At 40.4% G+C, this 27979-nt stretch overlaps 2 protein-coding genes across 4 annotated transcripts in view; one reads left to right on the forward strand and one right to left on the reverse strand.

The window, feature by feature from the left end:
- Positions 1–16477, reverse strand: part of ccdc93 (coiled-coil domain containing 93) — a 28942-nt gene extending 12465 nt beyond the window's left edge. For 2 of the 3 annotated variants that reach the window (XR_009924014.1, XM_062402340.1), the window contains exons 1-11: positions 16342–16455; positions 15861–15974; positions 13577–13671; positions 10381–10492; positions 7969–8067; positions 6998–7054; positions 5092–5192; positions 4355–4391; positions 1811–1909; positions 934–984; positions 217–303 (exon numbers count right to left, since the gene is read on the reverse strand). Coding sequence is in view for 2 of the 3 variants with exons in the window: in XM_062402340.1 (XP_062258324.1) it covers positions 217–303; positions 934–984; positions 1811–1909; positions 4355–4391; positions 5092–5192; positions 6998–7054; positions 7969–8067; positions 10381–10492; positions 13577–13671; positions 15861–15974; positions 16342–16428 (939 nt within the window). In the remaining variant the exon portion in view is untranslated. Of the gene's footprint in view, positions 1–216; positions 304–933; positions 985–1810; positions 1910–4354; positions 4392–5091; positions 5193–6997; positions 7055–7968; positions 8068–10380; positions 10493–13576; positions 13672–15860; positions 15975–16341 lie in introns of all 3 variants that reach the window. The other variant, XM_062402339.1, reaches the window with a different exon arrangement.
- Positions 16478–24913: 8436 nt separating this feature from the next.
- On the forward strand, positions 24914–27918 carry si:dkey-251i10.3 (uncharacterized protein LOC553498 homolog; the record flags this gene model as incomplete). Its single annotated transcript, XM_062402382.1, has 1 exon — positions 24914–27918. A coding segment is annotated over one exon (2364 nt), but the record flags the coding sequence as incomplete, so codon positions are not given.
- Between the last annotated feature and the right edge of the window lie 61 nt (positions 27919–27979).

Consider the following 27979-nt stretch of genomic DNA (forward strand, 5'->3'; position numbering starts at 1 on the left):
AACAGATAAAATATACACGGAGGTTAATACACAGGGACTATACGCAAATGTTCCTGATGTAACATGCAACTTTGAACATTATTGAACACAACTTTATGAGCAAACATCACAATTACGTGTCACTGTGCTCTGACTGATTCCCTTTGACCTTGATCAAAGGAAATTTAATTTATTCTGCTCCTTAATTAAAACTGACATTGTTACTTTAAGACTCACCTTCTCAGCATACTCAGAGGCAATCTGTTTGATTTCTTCAGACTGCAGTCCAACTATCTGACCCACTGCACTCGCTGTAAGCTTCCCCTGCAGAATGACAAAGCTCAGTCACAACCACACATCACTTAACATTAATTTGTTCAGTTTATACTGAATGCAATGACAGAAAACCTTCAATTACCAAGACCTGCATTTACCAGGCATCAGAGAGCAAGTCTCTTACCTGACCAAAATGGTAATTATTTTTATTCTAGTTTCAGGAGTATTTTTAGATTAGTTTTGTCTTCGAAATTTAGGGGATCTCCAGGGGTGCCCTAACATGTGACCTAGAGTCATGATGAGATAGCTTTCAGGTAGAAAATCCCATGAAAGGATAGATGCTTTGTGAACTCTTGATGAAACTGAGTTTAGAAAAAAGTTGTGTTTTATTAAACTGACTTTGGGCGGGATACAGCAAAAACTGAAGGGATCATATACAATTTTCCAGTAAGACAAATGATTCTGTAACAACCAACAATTCTTCAACTCAAAAAACTTTAATTGTGTTTATGCATAATGTCGATGAGGAGAGTCCTTAGTGAGAGTGGTCACCTGCATAGTGAAGAATACTACAATTTAACAACACAGGTCCAGATAAATAAAGGAATATTGTGGTGATTAATTTCTTATGAGTCAGTAAGGTTAGAGAGAGAACACAGAAAAATTATTTCTGTCTACCTCTTCGTTCACCATAGCAGCCATGCTGGTCATCAGAGTTTTGATTTGCATCTAAGAGAAAAAAACAAAATTGCATTTTAAAGCCAGAAAATTCTATGTTAATCTTCACTGTACTTTATAGAAAGATGCAAGGTGCAGATGGTACAAACGCAGTCTTGTTCTACTCTCCCTGTGGAAACAGAAATTCCTATAATGCATTTCCTTAACCAGAAGTCACAAATAGGCAGCAACAGTCTGGATCTGGACCCAGAATCCATCCTATAGAGATCCGGACGTATTACAGATAAATCATGAGAATTGTCAAAGTTTGACAGAGCGTTTCTAATTGAACAGATGTAGCTTCATTGCAGCCTAAGAAACTCACTATCAAATCTGTGAATTACAATAAGCATTCTGTGCCCAACTGGTGTTAGGAGAGGAGGAGGAATACACAATGAATAAAAAGGAGGAATACAAAATGAGTAAAAAGCGGGTTTGATTTAAGAGGACAATAAAGAAGAAAGCAGGTGGCTGTTCAGATGTTAAGATGTGATTAAAATTTGTTAGAGAAAAAGAAGAAAAGGTGAAATAAAATTCACACTATTACTACTACTAAAATATTTTCTCTGAAATGAAGTACTTATTTAAGGATTAAAAAATATTGTTAGTAATTTGGTTTTTACCTATTTCTAATCCCTCTATTATATATTATATATAAATATATTCTCTTGCCTAGTTTCTTTAATGTATCATGCATTATATTTCACATAACTAGCCGTAAGGCATAATTAATTGCAACTAAATTGAATCAACGTCCTACAAATTTTTGCTACTTGAAGGAATTTATAATAAGTCTACTTTTGCCCTTTATCTGTAACGCAGTACATAAAGTACTCACCTCCTCTGCTGCCTGCAGGTCGTCTTCTTCTGACACCTCTACCATCCCAGGAGGGGTCACTTGAGAGCCGCTGGCTAGCAAAGCCTTTCCCTCATCCACCTAGTGGAGGGAAGACACATTTCATACCAACTAAGTTATCGTTTCCCGCCCTACCATCCAGCTCCCAGAATGACAGCCCTTGCAGCGGCAGAATATTAATAAAAACAGTGCTCTCAACTAGGCAGCAAGAAGTACATTTTATCGAGGTGGGTTGTGACCTTTAATTCTATTTTGCTTTTAGATCTGTAAGATTGAAAGTATGTTAATAAGAAGCCTTGTTCTGATCTGTTCCTGTTAGCTCGTATTCTGTTCCCCCTTGTGCAGTGGTGCAAAAGCAGGCACACAAACATGCTGCGATAAGAGCAGAAAAGCTGTGTTGTATTGGGTGTTAAAAGTGAATTTGAATTTCTTTGCTCTCTGGTACACCTTTTCCACCTTCCACCTAATTCAAGGGCTGATTCAGGGCCAGTGCCTAATCCAGAACAAACTCTTTGTTTTCAAAAGCCTAAGAACTGACTTTTTGCCAGAAAAACAGGTTAAATTCTGGTACCAACACAGAAACGCTTATGTCGGGGGCTGGGGGCAGGTTTATCATTAACAACAGGAGCAGTGTAAGAGACAAACTGTCTTAAAAAAAGTTGGTGTATTCTGCCATTATTGATGCTGTGCTTGAAGGTGGTGCCAGAGTTACTCAGACATCAGAACGTTTAAAGTGACGCAATGACGTAACTCTAGCGGTTTGCAAGAATGACTCCGAACCAGCTCCAGCATCAGCCCAGGTCCACCTTGGTTGAAAAGAGTTATGGTTGGAGAGCTGACGTTTAAACGTGTCTGATGAAAAAATCCTTCAATTTTAATTGTGTTTATGGACAGCACAGACACTCTCACGTCTTATGTTGGTGAGTTGTCACAGCAACACATCAAAGGTGCACCCAATCTACATTCTGTTTGAATGAGAATTTCAAACAGTCTCTACATCAGAACTGACAGTATTAATCTTTGAACTTCAGTTGGCCGAGGAAGTTTAACTCTGCAAATGGTGACATGTTCAGAATCTGCTACTGAACAGTATACAATCATAAATAAAAAAAAATCCTGCTGGTGGCTGAAATTGAAAATAGATTTTAAGTGATCTTTGCTTGGGAAATTACTGTAGGCAATAACCTGAATACAAACGATTAATTGATGACTGTAACGCATGAAAACTAATTCATTGTGTCGAATTATTGTCTTGAATTAAGGTTCAGTAACTGCCCTTGCATGCCTTGAAATAAAAAATATTAGGGGAAAACTAAGCAATTTTTCTGTCCTACATTACATGGTATAAACAAAACTGGGTGGACTCGTTAAAACTTGAGAATATTTTGGCTCCAATAAGCCCAATTTAATTTGGACATAACTACTGCTATAACATTGCTGTGTTATTTTGGGGATAACTGACAAAAAAGTTACTGCAGACGACATGTTGCAATGTAGACATAAGGTAGCTTCTCACGTTGCTTCTAACATTCTTTCTCTGACGAGAGGGGTGGCAACGAGATTATCAAGCTTCTTTTACAGTGGTCATATAGTTTACTGCAATTAAGACAATTTACTTCTTCTCTCAGCTTTCACACAGTGCACCAGGCGAAGTGACGTTAACTTGAGTTGACAACAATAGCGATTGTTAGTTTCTGTGCAGTAAACAGTAAAAGACCAATTAAGATCTCTATATATAACCACATGTTAAACAGACAAGCAGAAAATAATTTGTGTAGTTACAACTGGTCTACATTTGACATTTAGCTAAACAACAGTGTAGTTAGCTAAAAAAGCGTCAGCTAAATAAATGTAATGTAATGGACTATGGCCCACTGTACTGTGCTTCTCAGTTTAGATGCTAGGTGGCACCCAACTCACCCCTGACCTGCCAGCTGTCCCTCAGAACGCTGCCACGCCCCCCGCCCTGATCCACGCGATTGAGGCGCACTGTCAACAGTCCACTCCAGGGCAGGGGGTATGGCGGCGTGAGTGGCCCAGACAGTCGTATTTTTTTCTTTATGTGGCCCTCGGGATAAAAAGTTTGGACGACCCTGGTGTAGTGGTTAAATAGCAAGTTGTTACAGTGAACTCAAAACCAAAGCATCTGTTGTCTGAGTGATTGTTAGTGTACCATTAATCTGGAAAACTCTTCTTCTCCCAAAATCATATATATCATAAGTAAATGTGATGTAATGAATCCCCCTGCAGTATACATTATCAATATGTTTCCACATACATTTTATCCATAGCAAGCAGCTACCAAACAGCATCACTGGCTACAATGTAGCTCAGATGGTTAAAGCAGAACTCTAGAACTTGACACAAATGTGTTGGTCTGAATAGGAAGAATAATAGGATTGCATAAATAATAAATTAACATAACAATAGTGAAATTATCATAACACATGAAATGGTGTCTGCAAAGTCACTTTTTGAATAACAGAAAAATGTTGTTTGAAAAAGCTGCATCATTGCAACACCAACCTTTTCTTGTTCGGACTGCTTTCTGAAACCATATCGCCTGGAGAACAAATTGTGACAAAGATGTGGAAATTAAACCATTTTCTTTGCATTTGCAATAAAAAAATGTTTACCATGTTACATTACATCCGGACATCATAAAGGTTTGCAACATTAGGATAAACAGCTCCCAAAAGAAGGAATGTCTGATAAAATAAATAAACGCATACAGAAATGCATCAAAGCAAGATCACACTGTGCATCCATCATGCCAATAACACAGTATGTGAGAACTTTGCATTCACTGAGCAACATGTTTAGACACAAAACAAAGTGCTATGAGTAGACGCTTGCAGAAAAAATGCTTCATACAATACTTACAGAAGGAAATCTGACATTCTTACACAGAGGCGGTGATGGAAGGATGAATGAAAAAACATGTCAGACAAACTAGACCTGAGATGATGTTCACTCAGGCAGCAGCAGAATGCATGCACAGTTGTGAATGTGTACAAGCCTCATGTAAACCCTTTTATGACAAATTTATGTCACTATGGCCCTAGTGGATCCTTGCTCATTGGCGCAATTCTTAAAAAATGGAGATTCATTCAATTTCATTTGTATAGCGGTAAATCATAATATACATTATCTTGAGGCACATCAAATAGGTCAAGACCTTCTATGTGTGAGATGCAAACAAATGACAGTGATTTTCTGTTACAAAGCATGAGAGCACACACATACCTGATGTCTAATCTTACCTGCCATATTCCAGCAGGGTGGAATGAACCCTAGACTCTTCATCCAGAAGCTGTCCTGCATCCTTCTGCCTCCTGTACTTTCTTTGCGGTTTGTACATTTCCTGCAAACCACAAGTCAAAAATGATATTAGAGAGATTAAACTTTAAAAAGGATCAAACATTCATCTTTCTCCATCAATCTACACCAAATTGTTACCACACAGTAACTGAGTAAAGATCACTACCCCTAATAACACTGGACTCACATGAAATTTCATCTGCTCATACATATTAGCATTATATACGTACCTGATTTTTTGGTAGGTGTGGTAAATGGTTTTGTATTTATATAGCGGTTTTCTAGTCTTGATGACCACTCAAAGCGCTTTACAGTACAGTTTAACATTCACCCATTCACACACCCATTCATACAGTGCATCTATTCGCAGCACTTTGTTATTCTATGGGGGGCCATTCGGGGTTCAGCATCAGCACAACACAGGACACTTCGGCATGAAGATGGGTCAGACTGGGGATCGTGCTGCCGACCTTCAGGTTGGAGGACAACCCCTCTACCCCTCAGCCACAGCCGCCCAAAAGAATAAAGAATGATACTAGCTTTCTCGAACAAGCTAAGGTGTTCAGCCAGTCACAGGAAAATGTGGAAAAAGGCATCATTATTGCAGCATGTGAAAAAGCTCTGGTATTACTGTATGGGGGCGAAAAAGATGATTCACTGGATATGCTGAGATACAGGCGATTCTGGGATAAAGTAACTCAGAACTCATCTCCAGTCGAACCTCAAACTCTCCCTCCAACGTCAACAGCTGCAAAGTTCCATATTCTTTGGGTCTTTTACCAAATTATGGAGTGGAAAGGGGGAAGTGAACGTATGGACCCAAAAGACTGGAGGTGGTATGTATTGGATGGGAGATTTATGCCAATAATGACCGATCAGCCTGCGGCACCACCAGAAATACTAGATGTAATCCACTTTAGTGGCAAGAAAGACTGCAGCACAAAGAGATGAAGATTGGTCCGATGTTTTTGTCATACATATGAATGGTGTTTCTGCCTATGCAAATTAGGACATATTCAATAAGTGTGGAGCTCATGTGTATATTCAAATTCATTTCAAAAGAAACTTTTAATACAAAAAAAGTTACTTTTCATGTATACTTTACAATGTAAAGTTTTATTGTGGTAGGAGTAAGGGAACAAATTAAGCCTATTTAGGTGTATTTGGGGCATATTCGATAAGTTTATAGCTCACTTGCATATTCAAATTAATTTCAAAGAAATTGTAATAGCAAAAAAAAAATCAATCATTGGGGTGTATTGTTGCCTGGCCTTATTGGCACACATCTCGGATTGATGAGAATTAAACATATTTCTTCAAATAGGATTTCTTAGGACTTTTAGTATCTTGTTCTGGACCCCTCATAGAAATGATCTATGCTGAACCAAATTCTTTTACAATTAGTTCTATTTTTGGCTCCAAAATGAGTTACTTGGCTGGACTAAATGTGCAGCTCTACTAAATAAGATTTCACTTGATTGAAATAGTAAAAAAAAAGATGATAATATGTAGACAAAATCTATGTCTGACAAAGAATGCGGCCAAATGCATCGAAGATCATGTCCGAACGTGGTCTTAGACAGATCTCAAACGCATCCCTAATGCTTCTTGTTTGCCTTCACATGTGTACTTGGAGTTGTCCACTAGCAGGTCTGAATAGGTTAAGTCTGTACACTGGGGTCTCCTTCCAGTCGGATGTGAACGGAAAAATCACCCCATCCTTTAGAAATCTTGATTATATCAGTTTTTCCATTAAAATGTATCAATAAAACCATAAAGTGTGCCAAGACTGCATGGGTCTGAATACTTTCTGAAGCCACTGCATTGCCTAAAGTTGTAGCAACTCACCAGTACATCCAGAACTGTTTTCACAGCCTTATCTTTCTGCTGGAGAAACTCTTCATCCTATAATACAAAGGTTACTTTTGAACATCAGCACTTATTTAGAGGACAGTTAATTGCAGTTTTTGCTTAATTATCCTTTGGTTCTCTTAAATAAACCATGGTGGTGGATTATTACCACATACCTGCAAAGTTCTGCTAAATGGTAAATGGTTTTGTATTCATATAGCGTTTTTCTAGTCTTGTTGACCACTCAAAGCGCTTTACAGTACAGTTTTACATTCAAAAGAATATAAATCAATATGTTGATACTGTATTGATATTTTTAGTCCCATATTGTTATTTTGTGCTGGTATATCTGACACATTTTTGGCTTAACAAACATCATGCCCCCCAATGGTAATAATTTCAGGCGCCTTCTAATAAAGTGAGTGTTGGCAAAACCGGTTGTCATTTTTATGTAGAGGCGGCGGGGGCGTTGTCGGCAGCCGCTGAATGTAACGGATAAAGTAACTTGTAATCTAACTTAGTTACTTTTAAAATCAAGTAATCTGTAGAGTAACTAAGTTACTTTTAAAATCAAGTAAGCTGTAAAGTAACTGTTACTTTTTCAAAGTAACTGTGGCAACACTGCTGGTCCCATACTTGATTTTCTTTTCTTGTTAATTGAACAGCCTGTGTGACTGAAACAATTCAATAACAGTGTTGTAGATTGGTTCATCTCATATCCTGTTTTTTTAAGAGCGTATTGTTCCAAATACTGAAGACCACACTTAAAAAACATATAGTGCCCAAGCTTACTTTTGTTTTTATTTTAAGTTTGGAGAATTCATTGACAGCGACATGAAGTAAAACCTATTCCTGAAGTGCTACGATGCCTCACTTTTTTGAATATGTTGGGATTGCAGAAACACATTGTTATAAAGTAGAGTCACTGAGCCTATTCTTCTGGCTCTGTGGCATACTGGTACTCTCACCTCTGGGAGGCTGTGGATCTTCTGGAACTGAGAAATGGAGTAAGCTCTCACATAGTCACCCATCTCTTCCCTTGTTTCTATGGCTCGTTTCACCAGCCACTTGCAGGAGACAAAATACAGCTGATCAGATACAAGTCTAAACAAGGAGCAACAGTCTAATATATGCAAACACTCAACCATCCACCAACTGGTCCTGTTGCTTGGATTGGAATTTCTGGCTAAAGTTGGGTGTGAATTCTTAAGCTGACACTTAAGTCTCCCCAGTGTCCCCCATTAATTGTACAGAAGTGTCCTCGGGCAAGATACGGAAATTAAAGCTCAAACCAAAAAGCCACTTCAACTCAATGTAAATTTCCTTCAATTTTGGCATACAAATAAACAAATATATTAAAACTTTACTAATTGAATATTTACAATGTGAAGTAACGCAGTCCACATATTTCTGAAAGGTTGGTTTCTGCACTGGTGCAAATGTGTCAGTTCTATAAATGAAGTATTTAATATTCAAAGAAAGTATAATTTGAAAGATAAACAAAAGGACCATTTGATGCACTTGACTGTATAGAAAAGGCAAAATATGTGTATAGTAACAAACAAAGAAGGAGCGAGGTAGAGTAGAAAGTGAAAAGATTGTCATGAGCTATCACGCTCAAGAGGCTAAAAACATGTTTGTGAGGCCCCTGTGACCTTGACCTTTGATTTTCCAAATCAAATAAGTTAATCTTTGAATCTTAGTGAACATTGTGCCAAATGAAAAATAATTCTGTCAAGGCGTTCTTTAGGTGACATGATCACAAGTCAAAATAGGGTTTTGCAAGGTCACTGTGACTTTGACCCCCAAAATCAAATCAGTTCATCCATTAATCCAACAGATTGTTTGTATTAAATAGAAGAAATTCCCTCAAGGCTTTTGAGATATTGTGTTCAAAAGAATGGTATGGACAAACTATATGTACAGTAAAGTAAAGGAAGTATTTGATCCCTTGCCGATTTTGTACATTTGCCCACTGACAACGAAATTAACAGTCTATAATTGTAATGGTAGGTTAATTAATTTTATTATCATATAAAATCTGATTGTGTGAAATAAGTATTTGATTCCCTAGCAAAATATGACTTAGTTCTTGGTCAATAAACTGTTATTGGCAAGCACAGAGGTCAGACATATGTTTGTCAATCATTGTCATGCTGGAAGACCCATCCACGACCGATCTTCAATGTCCTGGCTGAGGGAAGGAGGTTGTGGCCTAAGATTTCACTGTACATGGCCCCGTCGATTCTCCCCTAGATGCGGGCAAGTCGTCCTGTCCCCTTAGCAGAGAAAATCCCCCAAAGCTTAATGTTTCCATCTCCATACTTGACTTCGGGGATGGTGTTCTTGAGGTTATAGTCATCATTTCTCTTTTTCCAAACACGGCGAGTCCAGTTGATGCCAAAGAGCTCGATTTTGGTCTCATCTGACCACATCACCTTCTCCCAAGCTTTCTCTGAATCATTCAGGGGTTCATTGGCAACCTTCAGACGGGCCTGTACATCTGCCTTCTTGATCAAGGGAACCTTGCGGGTGCAACAGGATTTTAACCCATTACAGCGTAGTGTGTTACCAATGGTTTTCTTGGTGACTGTGGTCCCAGCTGTCCTGAGATCATTAACAAGTTCCTCCTGTGTAGTTCTGGGCTAATTCCCTCACCTTTCCCATGATACTCGATACCCCACGAGGCGAGATCTTAAGTTGAGCCACAGACAGAGGGCGATTTATGGTAATTTTGTTTCTTCCATTTCCGAATAATCGCACCAACAGTATTCTACTTCTCACCAAGCTGCTTGCCGATGGTCTTGTAGCCCATTCCAGCCTTGTGCAGGTCTACAATCTTGTCCCTGATGTCCTTAAGCAGCTCTTTGGTCTTGCCCATGGTGAAGAGGTTGGAATCTGATTAATTTATTCAGTAGACAGATAATGAGTTGAGATTCTGAGTACTTTCTTCAAGTGAGAGGACAAATCAAACCAGATTACAGGAGTCAGAATTCTGTCTGGTTGATGGGGATCATGACTTATTTCCCTCAATCAAATGCAAATAAATGTATAACTTTTATATTTTTTGATTATCTGGATTTTTTATTTGAAATTCTGTCTCTCACTATTAAAATACACCTACCATTACAATTATATACCGATAATTTATTTGTCAGGGGGGCAAACTTACAAAACCGGCAAGGGATCAAATACTTATATACTTCACTGTACATATATATTGAGAACCAGCAAACTTAATGCCTCCGACCACTTGCTGTTGCATGGAAGGAAAAAAAATTGTCTAAATACAATATCATCATTAGCACTTTTCATAGACAATGCAAATGGACCCAATTTATGTTGAATGTTAACTGAAAGTTTGTCATGAACTCTCTTACTTGTATCACAGGAAAAATGTGGATAAAATCCAATCCTTGAATTTGATGGGGTTCAAGTTGATGAGGACACTTCATCTTCGGCAAAACAGAAACTATTTTCTCTGTCAGGGCTCTGCAAGGAGACAGATAACGCTGACTGGATCAACAGTGGCTGCAAAACTGGTGATAAAATATAACATGATCTTTGCCTAAATTAGTATGGACAAACAATGTGCTTAATTTCTTATAACAGAGAAAAATTATATTTTACAATATAATTCAAAGATTTGCTTCACTGGTCAGGGTCATTGTCTTGCTATATCACCAGCTTTTACTGAACCTTAGCATTTGGACAGACACCCTAATGTTATCCTGATGAAGATGGGAATAAATTTTCCCTTCAATGACGTTGAGCTATCCAGGCCCGAAAGCACACTCCAATTCACAATGTTCGATCCATTGCACTTCACCTTCAGGATAATGGGGCAAATGCGGCTCAGGAGGTAGAGCATGCCAAAAAGTTGTTGGGCAAGATACTGAACCCCAAATTGCCCGAGACAGCTGTGCCTCTAGTGGCTGTATTTGGATACAGCTAAAGAAGACCAGCCATATATTCACAATCGGTAAGAACAGGATGTTTCTGAATGGTTAGTTTTACCGCCCTCGTGTTTGTTCAAGTTTAAGCAGGACAGTCGGCAAATGTAGGAGTAAGTCCTGAGTTTCAATATGGAGTTCCAGTACTGGTAACGTCTATGTCTCTAGCTCAGACCATCCTCAGTGCTCAGAGCTCACTGTGGGTCTCTCTGAGCGAGTGGGCGGGGTTGGAGCCCCGGGACCATGGGCCGTTGCGCTCGTTACACATGCACGCGCGCACGCGTTCACGAAAAATATGCATAACATTGACTGTACAGCCACTGCAGAGGGGCTGAAGAGCCGCCCTCTGTGTAGAACAGAATTTGTATTATGTATTGGACGTTTTTGTGTCTGCTGTGGCAGCAGTGTCCATCACCTTTAGCTGTCCCCAATGGAATCCCTTCCAATGTTGTTTCTCTATTTGCTGCGCGTTTGTCAATTTGCTGCGCGTTTCTCTACGTGCTCTGTGTTTCTCTATTTGCTGCGCATTTTTTTATTTGCTGCGCATTTCTATAATATGTTGGGTTGTGAAATTGATGATGTTTTCTTACTTTTCTTGTTTTTTCTGTATACTTGCATGTGTTTTCTTAAGTTGCTGTGCCTTAGTGTGCTGTGCTAACTAATGCAACCAGGTTATTGTAAGTTTTTACACATTAAAAGGTGGAAAAAGTTCGGACAGGATTTATCTTTTGTTCATTTGTTTACATAACAAAAACCTTGCATTTTAACAGGGGTATGTAGACTTTTTATATCCACTGTAGGCTCCTTTGAGCCCCCGAGCTTCAGACATTTCAGCTTTTGTGACTCCTTATGGTTTCTTTCAGTATACAGTTATGCCCCTTGGAATGTGTACCTCTTTATGTCTGGGAAAATACTCATCCAGGTCATGGTATATCCAAGTGCTACAAACAGATCAACTGGGCTTGTTTGAGAGGCTTGTAAATTAGATCTTGGAAAGAGCTGGTAGTCAGGGCTGGTATTCTTGGATTCATTGTATTATATTTGGTACAACCTCATGGTCCATCCTCCACAATTTTTGTGTAAACCATTTGTTATAAGATGCAACTTTACAATCTAATTTCTTTCACTTATTAATATTTTTGAGTGTTTTACTGTCTAGAGCTGGCCGTAGACCTATTAAGGGGATATAGCAAGCTCATAGCACCATACTTTCTAAATATATCACTTTGCTCCTATACAGGCTCCCTTATTGTTCTAAGAGTCTGTAAAGCCGGGTTCACACCGGACACGGAAGCGACGCCTTAGCGCAGTGCCAAGCCAGAAAAGCCGGCTGGCTCCCATCCACTCCCATGTTAAACCTTTGTGCAGTTCACACCGGACGCTGTAGTGCCGCGCCGTGCAAAGGCTGCTTATCGTACAGCGATCGTTTCGGTGTCGAGTCTATTTTTTCCGATTGATGCGAGCGTATAGCGCCATGAAAGCCCCCTTAAAAATTATTTTAAACGATATTGATGACATATTTTCTATGATATAAATGATCAAATATGCATCTCATACATTGTATATCCCTTCTGTTGTCCTGGAATTTTAATTTACCAATTTTACCAATCACATTCTTAAATGTCCCCCTCTGCCCATCAACTACTGCCACACAAGCAATATAAATAAAAAAAAAGGGGGGGGGGGGGGGGGCTACGTATTCTCCACATAGGCTTGAGTGGAGAATACGTCGTCCAGTGTCAACAGCCAAACGCCGGCGCGCTAGGGATTAGCGCGGCACGGCGCTTCGGCGGCGCTACCGCGTCCGGTGTGAACCAGGCATAAGAGTAAAGTGGGAGGTACAACCTTCAGCTAACGGGCTCCTCTCCTGGATTGAGGAGGCAGACGCCATCTCTACATTTAGGGTTAAACATAAAACATTCCTCTTTGATAAAGCTTATAGAACGGGCTGGATCAGGAGAGCCCTGAACCCTCCCTTAGTTATGCTAACCGTGTTTTAGGCCTGAGAGGCCACCCGAAGAGGCTAAACTAACTGATGTAAGAATGTCTGACAGTCCCTGATTGCACCTCATCTGAAGATATCAGTGGAAATTTAGGCTTATTCTGAATCAGTGGTCCCTAACCCCCGGGCCATGGGTCATTTGGTACCGGGCCGCACAGAAAGAATAAACAACTAACATTATTTCCGTTTTATTTATTATCTGATTCTGAACAGCATTTTATTTTGAAAAATGACCGTATCCTCTCCTTTATTACTCATGCGTTACGCATGTCAAGGCGCTTGTCTCGGTCACGTGACTTTTTCGCTAAACACAAACCCACACGGTATTTGTCGGACCCATTAGTCAACAAACCAGGTGAACCCATCATGTCTGTGCAAGAAGAAGATCAGGTGCTGGAGATCGCAAACAACGGCGGCCTTAAAACTATGTTCGAGAAAACAACTCTGCCGGTGTTCAGGATTAAAGTCACGGCCGAATACCCTGAGATCGACACAACAGCACGTAAAAACTCTGTTGCCATTTCCGACATCATATCTGTGCGAAGCAGGGTTTTCTGCTGTGACGGCAACCAGCATAAAAAGAGCTCTGGAGAAGAGCAAGCAAACAGAAAAAACACTTACATTTTTAGGCCAATCGTCAAATTTTCTTGGAAAAGAAGATCCACATCAATGTCAAAGTTACATGTGGTGATGCACCAGGTCATACCCCCGACCACCTGAACAAGGGAGGCAGAGGAAACAGGTTTAGCGAGAATGGAGGTTAACTGCATTGATTAATAAGTAGGACTGTCTACTGAGTAGGCTGGGCGATAGAGGAAAAAAATCGTATCACAATATGTTTTTTCATTTCAGTCGATATTGATATATCATTTACAAACGTTTTGTCTTATGCACAAACAGATTTGACTTGACCGTATAATCATCCTGTGCCACTGCACTTTACTGTACAGCCCTATGAGAGATACTGTACAGCCATAACAGATAGTTAATACTTTGTCACACCAGTATAGTCTCTTGCATGTAATATCATCTCTCACACACTACTTTACTCTCTTTCATGTACTATCACACTCTCTCACACACAGTACTATACCCTCTTACATGCACCATCACACTCTCTCACACACACACACACTACTAAACCCTCTTAAATGTACCATTATACAATATATAAGTGGCCCTGAATATAATGATGACAATATACATCAACTTTGTTATGAGGCCCTATGAGAGATAATTAATAGTTGGTCTCACAATGGCAAAGGCTTTGTATTTATATAGCGCTTTTCTAGTCTTGATGACCACTCAGAGCGCTTTACAGTACAGTTCAACATTCACCCATACATTCATAAAGTGCATCTATTTGTAGCACTTAGTTATTCTATGGGGGGCCATTCCAGGTTCAACATCTTTCCCAAGGACACTTTGGCATGCAGATGGGTCAGACTGGGGATCGAACTGCCGACCTTCAGGTTGGAGGATGACCACTCTGCCACTCAGCCACAGCCGCCCTCACTGCAGCGATTTGATGATACATGCACAGCGTTAGAAGATATTATTAAAAACTATTAATAACTCTGCAATTCCGCTGTTTAATGGCATCTGAACGTAATTTGCCGTCAGTTGTTTTTTATATATTTTTTAATTAAAAGGTTTGTGTGGAGCAGTTTTTCGCACAACTAAAGCTGTTGATTTTAAAACATATTATGAAAATTCTTTTGTAGTATTTCTACGTTTTGGGTATCTGGCATGTCTACCGTCCCAAAAACTCTGGGAAAAAACAACTCCCGTGATTTGTTGTGGTTTGTCTATTTCAGAAACGATACGCTAGAGTGCGTCGAATAGGATTATGACCAAAATAAACCTCATAGTCCCACCATGCCCATGTAGGAAGTCTTTCTACAAGGCCTTGGACTAGCTCCCTATTAGCTCGCTGCTGCTACTCGTCAGACATTTAATTTGCCGCATAAACAAGGGATCCCCGGGACACCTCTAAAGGTTGACTCAACATTGTGGAAGGATGCTGCGCCAGCTCAAGCTCCCACTGCTCCCACTGCGTGGCTGCGCTGGGGAGCTGGGGCTCTCGCAGCCAGGCTCACAGGGGGTGAGTAGGCCGGGGCACTCAAAACAGGTGAATCTAAGGAGGGCTGTTTTAGACAGGGTTAAAAGGTGCTGTTTTAAATGATCCTTATGGTTCCTTGGGGTCTTAATGAAATGTCTGTAACATATTTTGGTCAAAATACCACATCAACTGTGGTAAAATGGGCATAATATGTCCCTTTTAATGTCAATGATGAAGTGGATAAATATTGTGGCTTAATATCACTACCTCACTTCTGCATTTCCACTTTCCCCTTTCCAAAACCTTTGTATTAATTGGGTCAGAGCTTGCGTAGAAATGCGCAAATTTTCCCATCAAGTTTTTCTATAAATGTATATCCATAAATGAGACCCCAGGTCTGATTAACTGCAGCATTTCCCCTCTCGGCTGCAGGCCACTGTTTGTGGCTGTATTACAGGAGTTCTCTATGGATCCAGCATCTCGGGAAAAAGGAAACAACCCCAGACAAACATTGGCTAACGTGCAGTCTTGGCCATATCTGCATATTATCAAAGCATCAATACTTTATATATTTGGAATATATAGTCTATTCACAAGAAAAATAACACTACTTTGAATGATGTGACAACTTTTGTTCTGCAGTACCACAAGTTCAATTGAACTACCAGCCGAGGTTAAATCCACTGGTTTTTTTTTCTCTTGAAGTTATAGTGAATATACGACTTTCATTCTTGTAAATTTACTACATAAATGTAGGAATTCTTGTTTAGATATTTGTTCAACTGCACAAGCATTAATTTATCCGTTTTCCCAACACCATATTTTAACAGATCCAGTGTGTACCTTATCAAAAGGTGACAGTCCTTTTATCCTGGCTCGGAAGTAGCCAGCTGCCAGCAGGAGCTCCAGGATCTCCGCAAGTTTGAAACTCTGCTCTTCGTCCTCTCTGGTTTCCACCTGGAGCCAGACACATCATCATCAGCAGCGTAAACGTCAGTATAAGACAGAAACGGGGCTGCTTCGGATGGATACAATGACTCCCACAAAGCAGTGAAGTTTTCTAATTCAGCTTGCTTCTAGGCGACATGTGAGAAAAGAGGCGAGCAGGGGGGAATGTTCTTATCTGATGTCCCACTTTGCTTGACATTTCTCCACAGTTTTTCTTCACATTGTCCTTACGCTAACCGTTCACACTTGAATAATATTTAAATAACGTTATCGCGAATGGGTTAGCTTTTTCCACCGTTAGCTATGTTTTGTGTTGACAAATATCTGCTGCTTCACAGTAACATAATTTGTGCAGTGTTAAATACGTTTTATTTACCTGGATAAGGTTGCCTTCTTGGTCATATTGGGCACCTATCTTCGACCCAGTTCTGACTCTGAGGAAAACAGACGAAGCCATCGCCATATTGAACTAAACGATGCGCGTGATAGGTCACATGATCACAAAATGTGACGTACACGTCATTGGGTGCATTCGCATCGATCCAATAGGCCATTTAGTTAGAAATTAGTGAAATAACCCGGAAGTATTTCAGCGGTTTCTATAGTAAGAGCTCTTCGATTTTTTTAGTTTATCAATAGCAAGTTCGTGGCATACGTAGAAGATTGGACTCGGCAGAGCAAACACACGGGCACGGGAGGACGCAGTACGTCATTCAGCAATTGGTACCGCGGATTTGATAATGTCATCGTCTCTGCTCGTCTTGAGAGTACTGCGGTTGTTTCACTGTAATATTTGTTTAAAATAAAACGAAATTATGTAAACGACCGTACACCTTCTTCACTTACATGATAAATGAATTTCCATATTGTTTCAAATCTATATTTTAAACAATTAGATTTATTATTTGGTAGCTGCAGTAGAGTTATTCGAAGGTGTGTGTAATATGTACTATATCATCATGTATACAGGTATACACCACGTAAATATATAAAGCAGAACATTTGCTTTATTCTCATGACATGATCCAGAAGTGATGTGAATCCTCCATTTAAAATTCTCAAATTATAAGTCCTTTTATTTTTATTTTCAATTTAATCTGATTCATTATTTGCTATGAGTAGGCTAATGATTAAATGTTCCCTCTGCAGAAACTGACAGAAACTGAAAACATCTTTTCTCAAGATTTTATTTTTGAAAGGAACTTTATTATAGCGCAGAGCTACCGCACATTGTGTGCGTATTTTCCTTTATTACTATAGTTTACTTTATCTGCAGCTACAGCGAAGCAGGAAGAAAGAGTTAAGACCAAAAAATACAAATGTTTTACATGTGTGTGCATCTTTGAATTAGGTCTAACTTTAACATATTACTACAGGAGACAACTGGATCAGGCATCTTCTGCAGAGATAAAGTAGGCAGGCCTAAATTGTCATTATCAGCAACGTAATCAGCTACTTTTTAACACGTTTTTTTCATTGAATTTATAAAAGACATATTCTCCCTCTGACACAAAAACAAAACGAAAACAATATCTCCCGGTGAAAAAGTGCTGATATGCACATGGAAGACACAAACGAAGATGTAAGTTTGTGGTGATAAGAGCTGACACAGGTGTATTGTGTCATATTTTGGATACTTGGTGGTGGTCATTAGATGTACAATGCACATAATGGGAGATAGGTGACAGGGAATTGAAGGCACAGGTAGAGGGACATAACACAGCTCTCCCAGACCAGGAACAGAGCAGCACACAACTCACTGAATTGGAAACCTGGTATGTTCATGTCATTAACAACATCTCAATAAACAACAAACTAAAGTGCAAGTATCGAGTTGACAATCTGTTGATGTGTAGTAATGGCCACTGCAGAAAAAGGACAGAAAATGTTGAAAATTGCCATGAAAAATAAGAAATAACTTTCTCTATGAGTGAAACTTGAGCTTGTGAACCGTTAAAACTGAACAAGGATTGTTTTAACCCACAAACCTGACACCGCCATCCTGGATCAAGAGGACATTGTCGCCACCTGTTCTAATCTGACTGACAAGATTGGAAACCACGAGAGCTGACGTACAGGAAGAGTAGGTATGTGCAGTATCATAAGCTTTATTGGAAATCTATATATAGTAAGCTGTATTGGAAAATGGCTACTATAATGAGGTTGGCTGACTGAATCGTACTACAATCTCACAACGATATCAACTCTTTGAAACATTTTTGCATTGGCATTCGACTTTCTTCCTGGATCACAATACGAGCCTTAAAGGGACAGTGAACAAATATGTTGTTGTCAAGTCTGATGCTCAGTTACAAGATGGCAATGATGAGATGGAAAGAAGGGTTATTAAACACACTGCCAAGGGCTTTGTTCATTGAAAATTGTCAGAAGACAAAAAACTTGAGATGCAAACAAGCTAAAAGGTTGATGGAAATGCTGAAAGAGCTCATGAAATCAAAGGAAAATGCAAATGAAGTACGATTTAAGTTTGTCCCATTAATCAACCTTTGTGCTGAAGCTAAGAACATCACTGGTGAATTTACCACTGCCTGAATATGAACTTGAAAAGAAAAAGCAGTGGCTTCAACATAAAATTTAAACATTTAATGGGTTAATACAAGATACAAAAGTGTGGATATTTGACGTTGGACAGCCAAAAACCCACTACATTACTGAAATTGCCATACAACTGAATGTTGCAAACTCTGATGAGTTCATAGAATGGGTTGCTGCCCTGAAGAAAAAGCATGAACTTGAGGCACAAGAAGAAAAATTTAAAAGAAAGAAAGAACAACGGGAACTAGAGACTGAACTGGGAGCAACCAATGCAAAAATCTGTATATTTAAGGCATTGGGATCAAGCTCTAGAGCATCTGGTGGGATGAACTTGTATTTAAAAAGAGGATCTGCTAAAAAAGAAAAATCATTAGATCCAAATGCAAATGAATATGAACCTGTGCATCAGCAAAATGTGGAACCAAATCATCCTCCCAACAACAGGTTGTTAGATCAAAAGACCCATCTAACCCAATTAATTCTTCAAAGTCAAAAGGTACAAACTATGCAAAGATGTTTGCAAGGTCATGTACTAAATGATGGTAACCAAGGTGATACCTGCAACCTAATTCAGAGGCAAAATCACTGCTAATCTGGCTCAACTAATTCTCACATCTACTTTACCACCAAGAGACATACCTGGTAACTATGGTAATCCTTTGCAGTATGACATTTTCATCAGGGCATTTAAGAGAGGAATGGAAAGAAATACATTTTTATAGAGCAATAAACAAGAGAGTATCCAAAAGATTAGCTGCCTACTTTTGCCATTTAGTAATGAAAATAAGATAACCACTGTTTATATATATGGACAAAGCATTTGCCTGGTCAGTGATCAAATCAGAGGATGTGAAAACACAGCAAGCATTCTTACTGTTCCTTAGAGGTTGTTGCAACGCAATGGACTACTTCACCTACTGTATATGGAGGAAATTAATGTTGCTTCCACTATGAAGACCATCCTTCTGAAATTGCCTTACGAGCTCAGAGACAAGTGGATGAAATGGGCATATCAGCTACAGGAGCGGCGTGGCCATAGAGCAAATTTTTCTGACCTGGTAGAATTCATGGAAAGACTAGTCAAGATACTGTCAGATCCACTTTCTGGAAACTTCCGGGTGCTAAGCTGGCTGCAACTGTAAAAATGCAAGACAATTTGAATGCAAATGTAATGAAAAGAAAAGTATCTACCACCAATTCTCAAAGCTCTTGTTTGTTCAGTAATAAAAGTGGTCACACATTGGAGCGGTGATGACAGATCAGGAAGAAAATGCACATAAACAAAACAGTGTTCTTAAAGAAATTATCCTTGTCTGTTTTGGATGTTTGAAAATAGGACACATGAGCAAAGACTGCAGGTTTTTTTTAACTTGTTATGTGTGCAACCAAAATCATCCTGAAATACTTCAAATTGGAGGACAAAATACCAATATTGTTTTGTGCACCTTGAACCAACCTGTGATCAGTCATTATATCTCAGATTTGGAAATATCTAGTCTGGACAAAGACTATTTCATGAGTTTACCTGATGTGTTCTCACATAAGACCATGCCTGTTTTCCTGCACAACATTCCCATATAAGAGGACTTCAGACAATGCCCTTACTTGAACAATATCAAAATTCATGAAATTGAATCTGGCATTGACCTACTCATTGGGACAAATGCATCAAAGGTGTTGGAACCTTGGGAGCTGGTCAACAGCCAAGGGGAAGGCCCATATGATGTGAAGACCCTACTGGGGTGGGTCATCTATGGTCCCCTGTGAGGAGACAACGACATTAGCGATACAAATGGCTGCCCTGCTGCTGCTGTCAATCGCATATCCATAATAAACCTGGAGGAGCTACTGATGACACAGTTCAGTTATAACTTCATTGAAAGAGCCAGCAAGGAAACAGAGGAAACGTCCAGAGAATAGGTCAAATTATTGGATATTGTGAATCGCTCAGCAAAAAGGATGGATGGACACGACTGCCTGGTCAGAAAATTCCTGCATGCCACATAACCCTTGCATTGCATTGCAGCGCACCTGAAGACTGAAACGCAAGTTTGGCAAGAATGAGAAATTTGATGTTTTGCAGAGCATTGATTTCTTCGGCAAGATATAATCATTTTCTCCTTAAGACTGTAACTACAATATCCCATTGAAACGGGGTTTGGTGGACACACATTGGAGCTTGTAACCCCTGGTCACAGTTTTTATAATCCAGAACCATTGTCACACTGTCGGGTTTGATTCACCAGCCGCCTGTGCAGCGGCAGGCAACATGGGCTGCGTAGCTTGAAGAGCTCACACTTCCCCTTACAGCGGGCAAGCTTGACTTGCTGCCCCATAAGTGGAGTTATACTGCCCCCTTGTGGTGTCATGCAAGCCCACACCACCATGCTCTGTTCCTCATCATTGCTATTAATGTTTGTTTTTTATGCTCTTTATGAACAAATGAGGCTGCATTTGGAGAGGCTAGATAAGTTTAGCCACCAAGCTCTAACCTGGGGGATCATCAGGGCCATGGCTCTTCCAGAGACCTGATATGCACACATGTCCAGACGCAGGCAGAGGTCTGTCATCACACACAGCTCATCCAATACTGCCGGGGTGAGAGAAGTCACCATATCATCCTCCATTTAGCCTAGTTGGCGAGCAGCAGCAATGATACGTTCAGAGCTTTCACAGATTTGGCCGCCGCCTTGTCATGGTTGACCTTTGAGTCGGGTGGTGGTGAGATGCCAGTAAGTGTTTAACCCGGGGATGGCGTTGTATCAGGCTCTGCACTCTCCCTACATACTTCCTACCTCAAAGAATGTACCTACCAGGTAACTCGTAGAGGATCTCTGTCAGAACCTTGTCCACTCACTACTGGGACCCCTCAAGGCTCTGTCCTGGGTCCCCTCCTCTTTTCTCTGTACAACAACTCTCTCAGCTCTCTTATTCACTCACACGTCTTTTCCTACCACAGCTATCATTCAATCAATCAAACTTTATTTGTATAGCCCATATTCACAAATTACAATTCGTCTCATAGGGCTTTACCGGGTGTGACATCCTCTGTCCTTAACCCTCAGCAAGAGTCAGGAAAAATGACTAAAAACCCTTTTAACAGGGTAAAAATACATAGAAACCTCAGAGAGAGCCACATGTGAGGGATCCCTCTCCCAGGACGGACAGTTGTGCGATAGATGCCACGTGTAGGAAAACATCATCCAGATTAAAGTTTTTAGCAGCATTGATGAGGGTAAACATCCCAAAGGATTACCCCACCATGACATGGCAAGTAGTACCGCTGCAATCACAGTCCATGGTCAGCAACCAGCAGGACCACGATCCACCATCCAGACCAGACGCCACTACAGTCCTCAGTCACCGTCCACCGCCGCCCACCAGGACCCACCACGAGCCGCGGTCCTGGTCCACCACCCGTACCTACGCAGATAAAACCCAACCAAGTTCTCTTTTCATCAGTCTGAAACACAGGTAACAGCACAAATCTCTGCTTGTCTGACCAACATGTGTCAGTGGATGTCTGCACACCATTTGATAATCAACCTTGACAAGACGAAACACTTTTCCTTACATATTCTTGGTATTACCATATTCTTTGTATAACAACTCCTTGGTAGCCCCTACCCAGACCGCTAGGAACCTGGGTGTGACACTCGACAGTCAACACTCCCTTACTGCCAACATTACTGCAACAACACGTTCCTGTAGATTCATGCTGCACAACATCAGGAGAATATGCATTTTCTCACTCAGAAGTCGGCGCAGGTTCTGGTCCAGGCTCTGGTCATCTCACACCTAGACTATTGTAACTCCCTCATGGCAGGTCTACCTGCTAGTGCCATCCGACCTCTGAAGCTCATCCATAATGCAGCAGCTTGAATGGTCTTTAACTTAACTAAGTTCACTCACACTAATCCACTCTGGTGCTCCCTTCACTGGTTAGCAGTGGCTGTCCGCATCCGTTTCAAAACACTAGTACTTGCGTACCTTGCAGTGAACAGATCGGTCCAGTCAACATCCAGGACATGGTCAAACCTCACACCCCAGCCTGTCCTCTCAACTCTGCATCTGCCAATCGGCCTGTTTCTCCCTCAATGCAAGCTAAACACTCAAAAAAATTCCAACTATTTGCTGTCCTGGCTCCTAAATGGTGGAATGAGCAACCGAATGACATCGGGAAAGCAGAAAGTCTATACATCTTCCCCCACAAACTAAATCACATCTCTTCCGACTATATCTTGAATAAAAAAAAAAGTTCAAACTACTTTTTAGTACCACTTAAATGGCACTTTCTAGTTTGGCTTTCTTGAAGAAAATTGTACTTTCTTGATTATATTTGTTCTGGGTTTGTACCCTCATGGTTTAATGCACTTATTGTAGGTCATCAAAATGGATTGTTTTAATGTATTGTTCCTTCCTGATAGGGTTTACTTTATTGCTTGGTTTGTTTGAATTGTTATCTTGTTTATTAGATCAACTGGGTTACACCGTGATTGGTTATATTCTTAATTTCTACATTAGTTTTTTGTTTCAGTGCAGCTGAGTGCCAACAACTGGGAGGCCAGGCATTCTGGGTGAGGTCCCCACATCGATGCATGTAAGTGAGAGCACTGGAATATGAGTGTTGTGTGCACCATTGTTGCTGTGCTTTGCTGTGATGCACCCAAGGTGAGTAACTGGTGCCACCCCTGGGCATGCCTTAGTAAGACTGCCTCTCCACATGTGGCCTCAGCTCACATCCTCCATGGTCTTTCAGTTTGAGAGCATGACCTGTTGTTTACGTTTTGTATTTCTTTTCTGGACTTTAATTTGCTCTGCTTCTGCTCAAACTGTGTGCTTGCACTCAGATATTTTCACATTGTTCCAGGCGGTTACTCTTTAACCGGGTTCATCCACTGCCACCAATAAATTAATTACATCATGACACATTGACCGAAAAAAACAATCAATCTTTCACATTACCAAATGCCTTCAATTCTACTTTAACTTATTCGGCTGGCTTAATATGTTCTGTTTGCTCTTTTCAAAAAAAAAAATTGTATTACTGGTTGCAATGTCCCATTCATTTTGCAGTGGACACATTATTGAGATCCTTAAATGAATGCGAGAATATCCATTATACATTATATATAAATATATGAAGTCAAACATTTGAATTTATTGTAGTATCGAGTATTTAAGTATAGGCTTAAAACTTAAACATTGTTACAATGAAATAAAATGGTATTTGGTGGAGCTGTTAATAGCTCTTAAACATCTGAATTGTGAGCCCTGATCAAACAGGTGTTTATAAGAATATGTTATATTATCCATTGTGTAAAATCTGCATCTGGTGTAACTAGTAACTAGTATCAACGTAGAGAGGACAGTACAAAGAGATAAAATACAAAAAATTATTGAAAAATGATTCTGAATTACTGTTCAAGTAAAAGTATCCACTGCAGTGCCTTTACATAGTGGTCAACACAAGTCTGTCCACAACACCAATACTAAAAATATCATTAATGCACCTCTTCAAGAATGTAAAGGTTATGAATAACATATAGGTATTAGTCATTGAAATTTAAAAGGCATTCCAGACATAGAACGTCCGGGAATCTAACCAATGTATGTTTCTGTTAATTTCACATTTCCGTGAATTTTTTGTTTTCTCACTTGCAGGGAAATATTATTATTACCTTGAACTTTCAGCATTATTCAAAGCAATACAAAATACACAGAAGTGGAACATTAGAAACCAATGACACCCCTTCTGTAGACTCTGCTCTGGTAGCTAATGTTGTGCCATGATCATATCATGAAAATGGCCATTAAAAGTTAGAATTAGGTGGTTATATCTATAGTCTATGGGGAATGAGGTGGCCTGTGGAGACATTTGCTGGTCACTCTCGATCATTTGGTCACTATTTGAGAAGGAGAGCACAGACTATTAAAAGATTAAATAAGGCTAATTCATGCTGTGACAATAAAACAACATGTAAGCCCTTAATTTAATATTTACACTACATTATATACACTTTAATAAGTGTATTTGAACATAAACAAATCTAAAATTCTTCTATTTTCTTTCATTTCCAGGTCACTTGTCTGCCTTTTAAATCATTTGGGAAATGTAAAGAGGTATATTAAATCCAAATGGAGACGTTTGTTGAATTTGATTTATTTCATTCTTGATTATGACAACAAAAATTCAACCATTAGTGGTTCAAAACGAAAATAAATCATTGGTTTTTCGCTGTAATTTAAAGCAGATCACGGATTATACGATTATAAATTAACGGTACCTGTTTCACTATAACACCTTGTCTCCAGCTGGGGGCGGTAACACGCCCTTGTGTCACCGCCATAAAATGTAAAGAAGAAAATAAATTACGACATTACTGCTCGCATTACGGCAAGTGTTTACCGACAACGGTCTGGTTGACGGTACGGATATTACACGTGTTTACTATCCCGTACACTTGTGTGGTGACTGCAGCATCGCTAAAATGTCCAAGACTAAGGCGATGAGCTCAAAGAGAGTTAAAAAGAGCAGCGAAGGGTCGGAGAAGAAGAAACATGTGGTCTACGATGAAGGGGAAGAGCGTTTGAATGAGGCAGATGTTAACATCACCAGTGAGGAAGAGGAGGAGGACGACGGCCACAATGATGAACGAAAACGCCAGAAGCTGCTGGAAGCTATCAACGCTCTCGGGGTTCAGAGGAAAAAAAAGCTGGTGGAGCGATCCGAGGCATCCGTATACATGTCGGACTTTACCGTCACAGCGGAGGGTGAGGGCGACAAAATGGACCTGGCGGAGCTCATCGTGACTGTGGAGAAAAACCCCGCAGTACCAGCTAAGACAAAGAAACAGCTGAAGAACCTGGAGCAAAGTAAAAAGACCATCGAATGTTCTCTCAGTAAGCAGGAAAGTGAAAGGATCCAGAGAGATGTTGCTTTTCAGAAGGCATCTACAGAGGTGTCTAAGTGGAAAGGTGTTATTAAGCAGAACCAGAGGGCCGAGCAATTGCTCTTCCCTCTTAATCAGGAGCCTACTGGCCCCAAAGCTATGGAGAGGGTTGTGACCAGCTGGAAGGTACAAACCCCACTTGAGCAGGACATTTTTGCCCTTCTATCTGCCAACAAGCAGCCCATCAATGACCCCATCCTGACCCCTGCTGAGGAGGCTTCTCTGAGCGCCATGAGCCTTGAGGAGGCCAAGATGCGCCGTGCAGAGCTACAGAAGGCCCGGGCACTGCAGTCCTACTACGAAGCCAAGGCCCGTAGAGAGAGAAAAATCAAGAGCAAGAAATACCACAAAGTGCATAATAAGGCCAAACGTAAAGACTTCTTGAAGCATTTTCATGAGATGATTAAGACAAACCCAGCAGCTGCCATAGAGGAGCTGAATAAAGTGGAGCTTGCCAGGATGCAGGAGAGGATGTCACTGAAGCATCAGAACAGTGGCAGGTGGGCCAAATCAAATGCTATCATTTCTAAATATGACAAGGTGGCTCGCAATGCATTGCACCAGCAATTGGAGGTGAACAAAGAGCTGACCCAGAAGCTGGTGACATCACTCAAAAATGAGGGGGAGGAGGAAGAGGTAGGCTCTCCAGAATTGATGCCGGATTTTGTTAATGATAGGGAGCAAGGGCTAGATTCTTCAAATCCCTGGATGAGAGGAAAGCTCTCTGAGCAACCTTCAGAGAGGATTGACATTTTTGACTTCACAGATGAGGGGGCCGGAGTGGTGGGAAATAAAACTGAAGAAGTGAATTATAAGGAGGTGGAGGAAACTGCGGAGGAAGCACTCCTCAGAGAATTTGACCAAAGGAGGAAACTGCGTCTGGTTCAAGAGGCTGAAAACATGCCTGTGATATTTGGGGATCATGACAATAAAGTTGCAGCAGAATATACCTCCAACAAAGAGGAGGAGCAGCTGTCTGAGTTCAAAAGTCTTTTCCAAGTTATAGCAAACTCTTGTCAGGATGCCAAAGCAGTACAGGCTGATGCAGCAGAGGATGCCAACCACACAGACTCTGCTCAGCTGGAAGAAGGGGAGAGAACCAGGACTCCGGAGGATGTGGAGTTCCTCAGTCAAGATTTAATAACTGATAAAGCACCTGTTCAGCCACAGCCAATCCCAGGCACAGAAAAACTGCCGTCAGCATCTCTGACAGCAGAAAAAAAACGAAAAAGGAAAAGAGGGACTGAGCTGAAAGAAGTTCTCACCACAGAGGCAAAAGTGATCCAAGTCCCGATTGCCCCCGCAGTGGAGGACACAGAGGACTCAGATGAAAAGCTGGAACAGAGGGGGCTCATTAAAGAGGCCTTTGCTGGAGATGATGTAATTTCAGACTTCCTTAGGGACAAGAGGAATCAAGAAGATGCAGGAAGACCTAAGGTGGTGGACCTGACCCTGCCTGGCTGGGGAGAGTGGGGAGGGGGTGGGCTTAAGCCATCTCGCAACAAACGCAGGAGGTTCAGGATCAAGACTGTGCTGCCTCCACCCAGGAAAGATCAGCACCTGCCCAGTGTCATCATCTCGGAGAAGAGAAACAACTCCATTAGCCTCCACCAGGTGAATTCTCTGCCCTTTCCCTTTGAGAACCACATGCAGTTTGAGAGCACTGTCCGTTCTCCCGTGGGCCGCACCTGGAACACAGAGCACACGGTTAAAATGATCACCAAGCCAAAGGTAATCACCCAGCTGGGCTCCATCATTGAGCCCATGGCTCGGGAGGAGCTGGTGAAGGACAAGAAGCTGTAACGTGGATAACAAGTAATACTGAAATGATCAGAAGTAGATGAGGTTGAAGCTTTTTTCTACTAAACATGACTGTGCCAACAATAAATTCTGTATAGGATGAAGATCAGTCTAATATCTATACTGAAATCTAAGCTTTTCTTGAGTTTTTAATATTGTATCAAATTATTTGAAATAAATGTCTTTGGAGTTAAAGATTTTTGCAAACTCATGGAATTATCACCTGCTGTTTGGGTTCACCCTTTAGTTGGTTGTCTTACAATGTGTAGCTATGTAACCTGTGAGATGATTATTTTGAGTCTTCTGAAAAGGATTAAATTCATTTACAGCAGAAACTGCTGCTTTCCAGTGTTTCAGTCCAGTGAAATGAAAAGGTGTAGTCTGCCACCCGGGGGTGTGTTAAACAAAAGTTTGCAAGGACTAAAGAGACAATTTCTCCAGATAATCAAAAGTAAAAGGGCACATAATGCAGAATTTGTGCTTTTAAATGTTTTCATATACCTGTTTTTATTCTTGATGAATTTAAAGCTTTTTAACAAATCTTGTAAGGGTGCTAATTCCAACACTTTTATGCAGTTTATAATTTTGGTGAAATATGCTGTAAACTGATGTACATGGTAAAAAATAAATGCTATCAAACCCTATTTTGAAGATTCATTAGGGAAAATGTGAAGTGAATTAAAAGGGAGCATTAAGGTTACACAA

Source organism: Platichthys flesus, chromosome 13, assembly GCF_949316205.1.
Source record: "Platichthys flesus chromosome 13, fPlaFle2.1, whole genome shotgun sequence".
NCBI lineage: Eukaryota > Metazoa > Chordata > Actinopteri > Pleuronectiformes > Pleuronectidae > Platichthys > Platichthys flesus.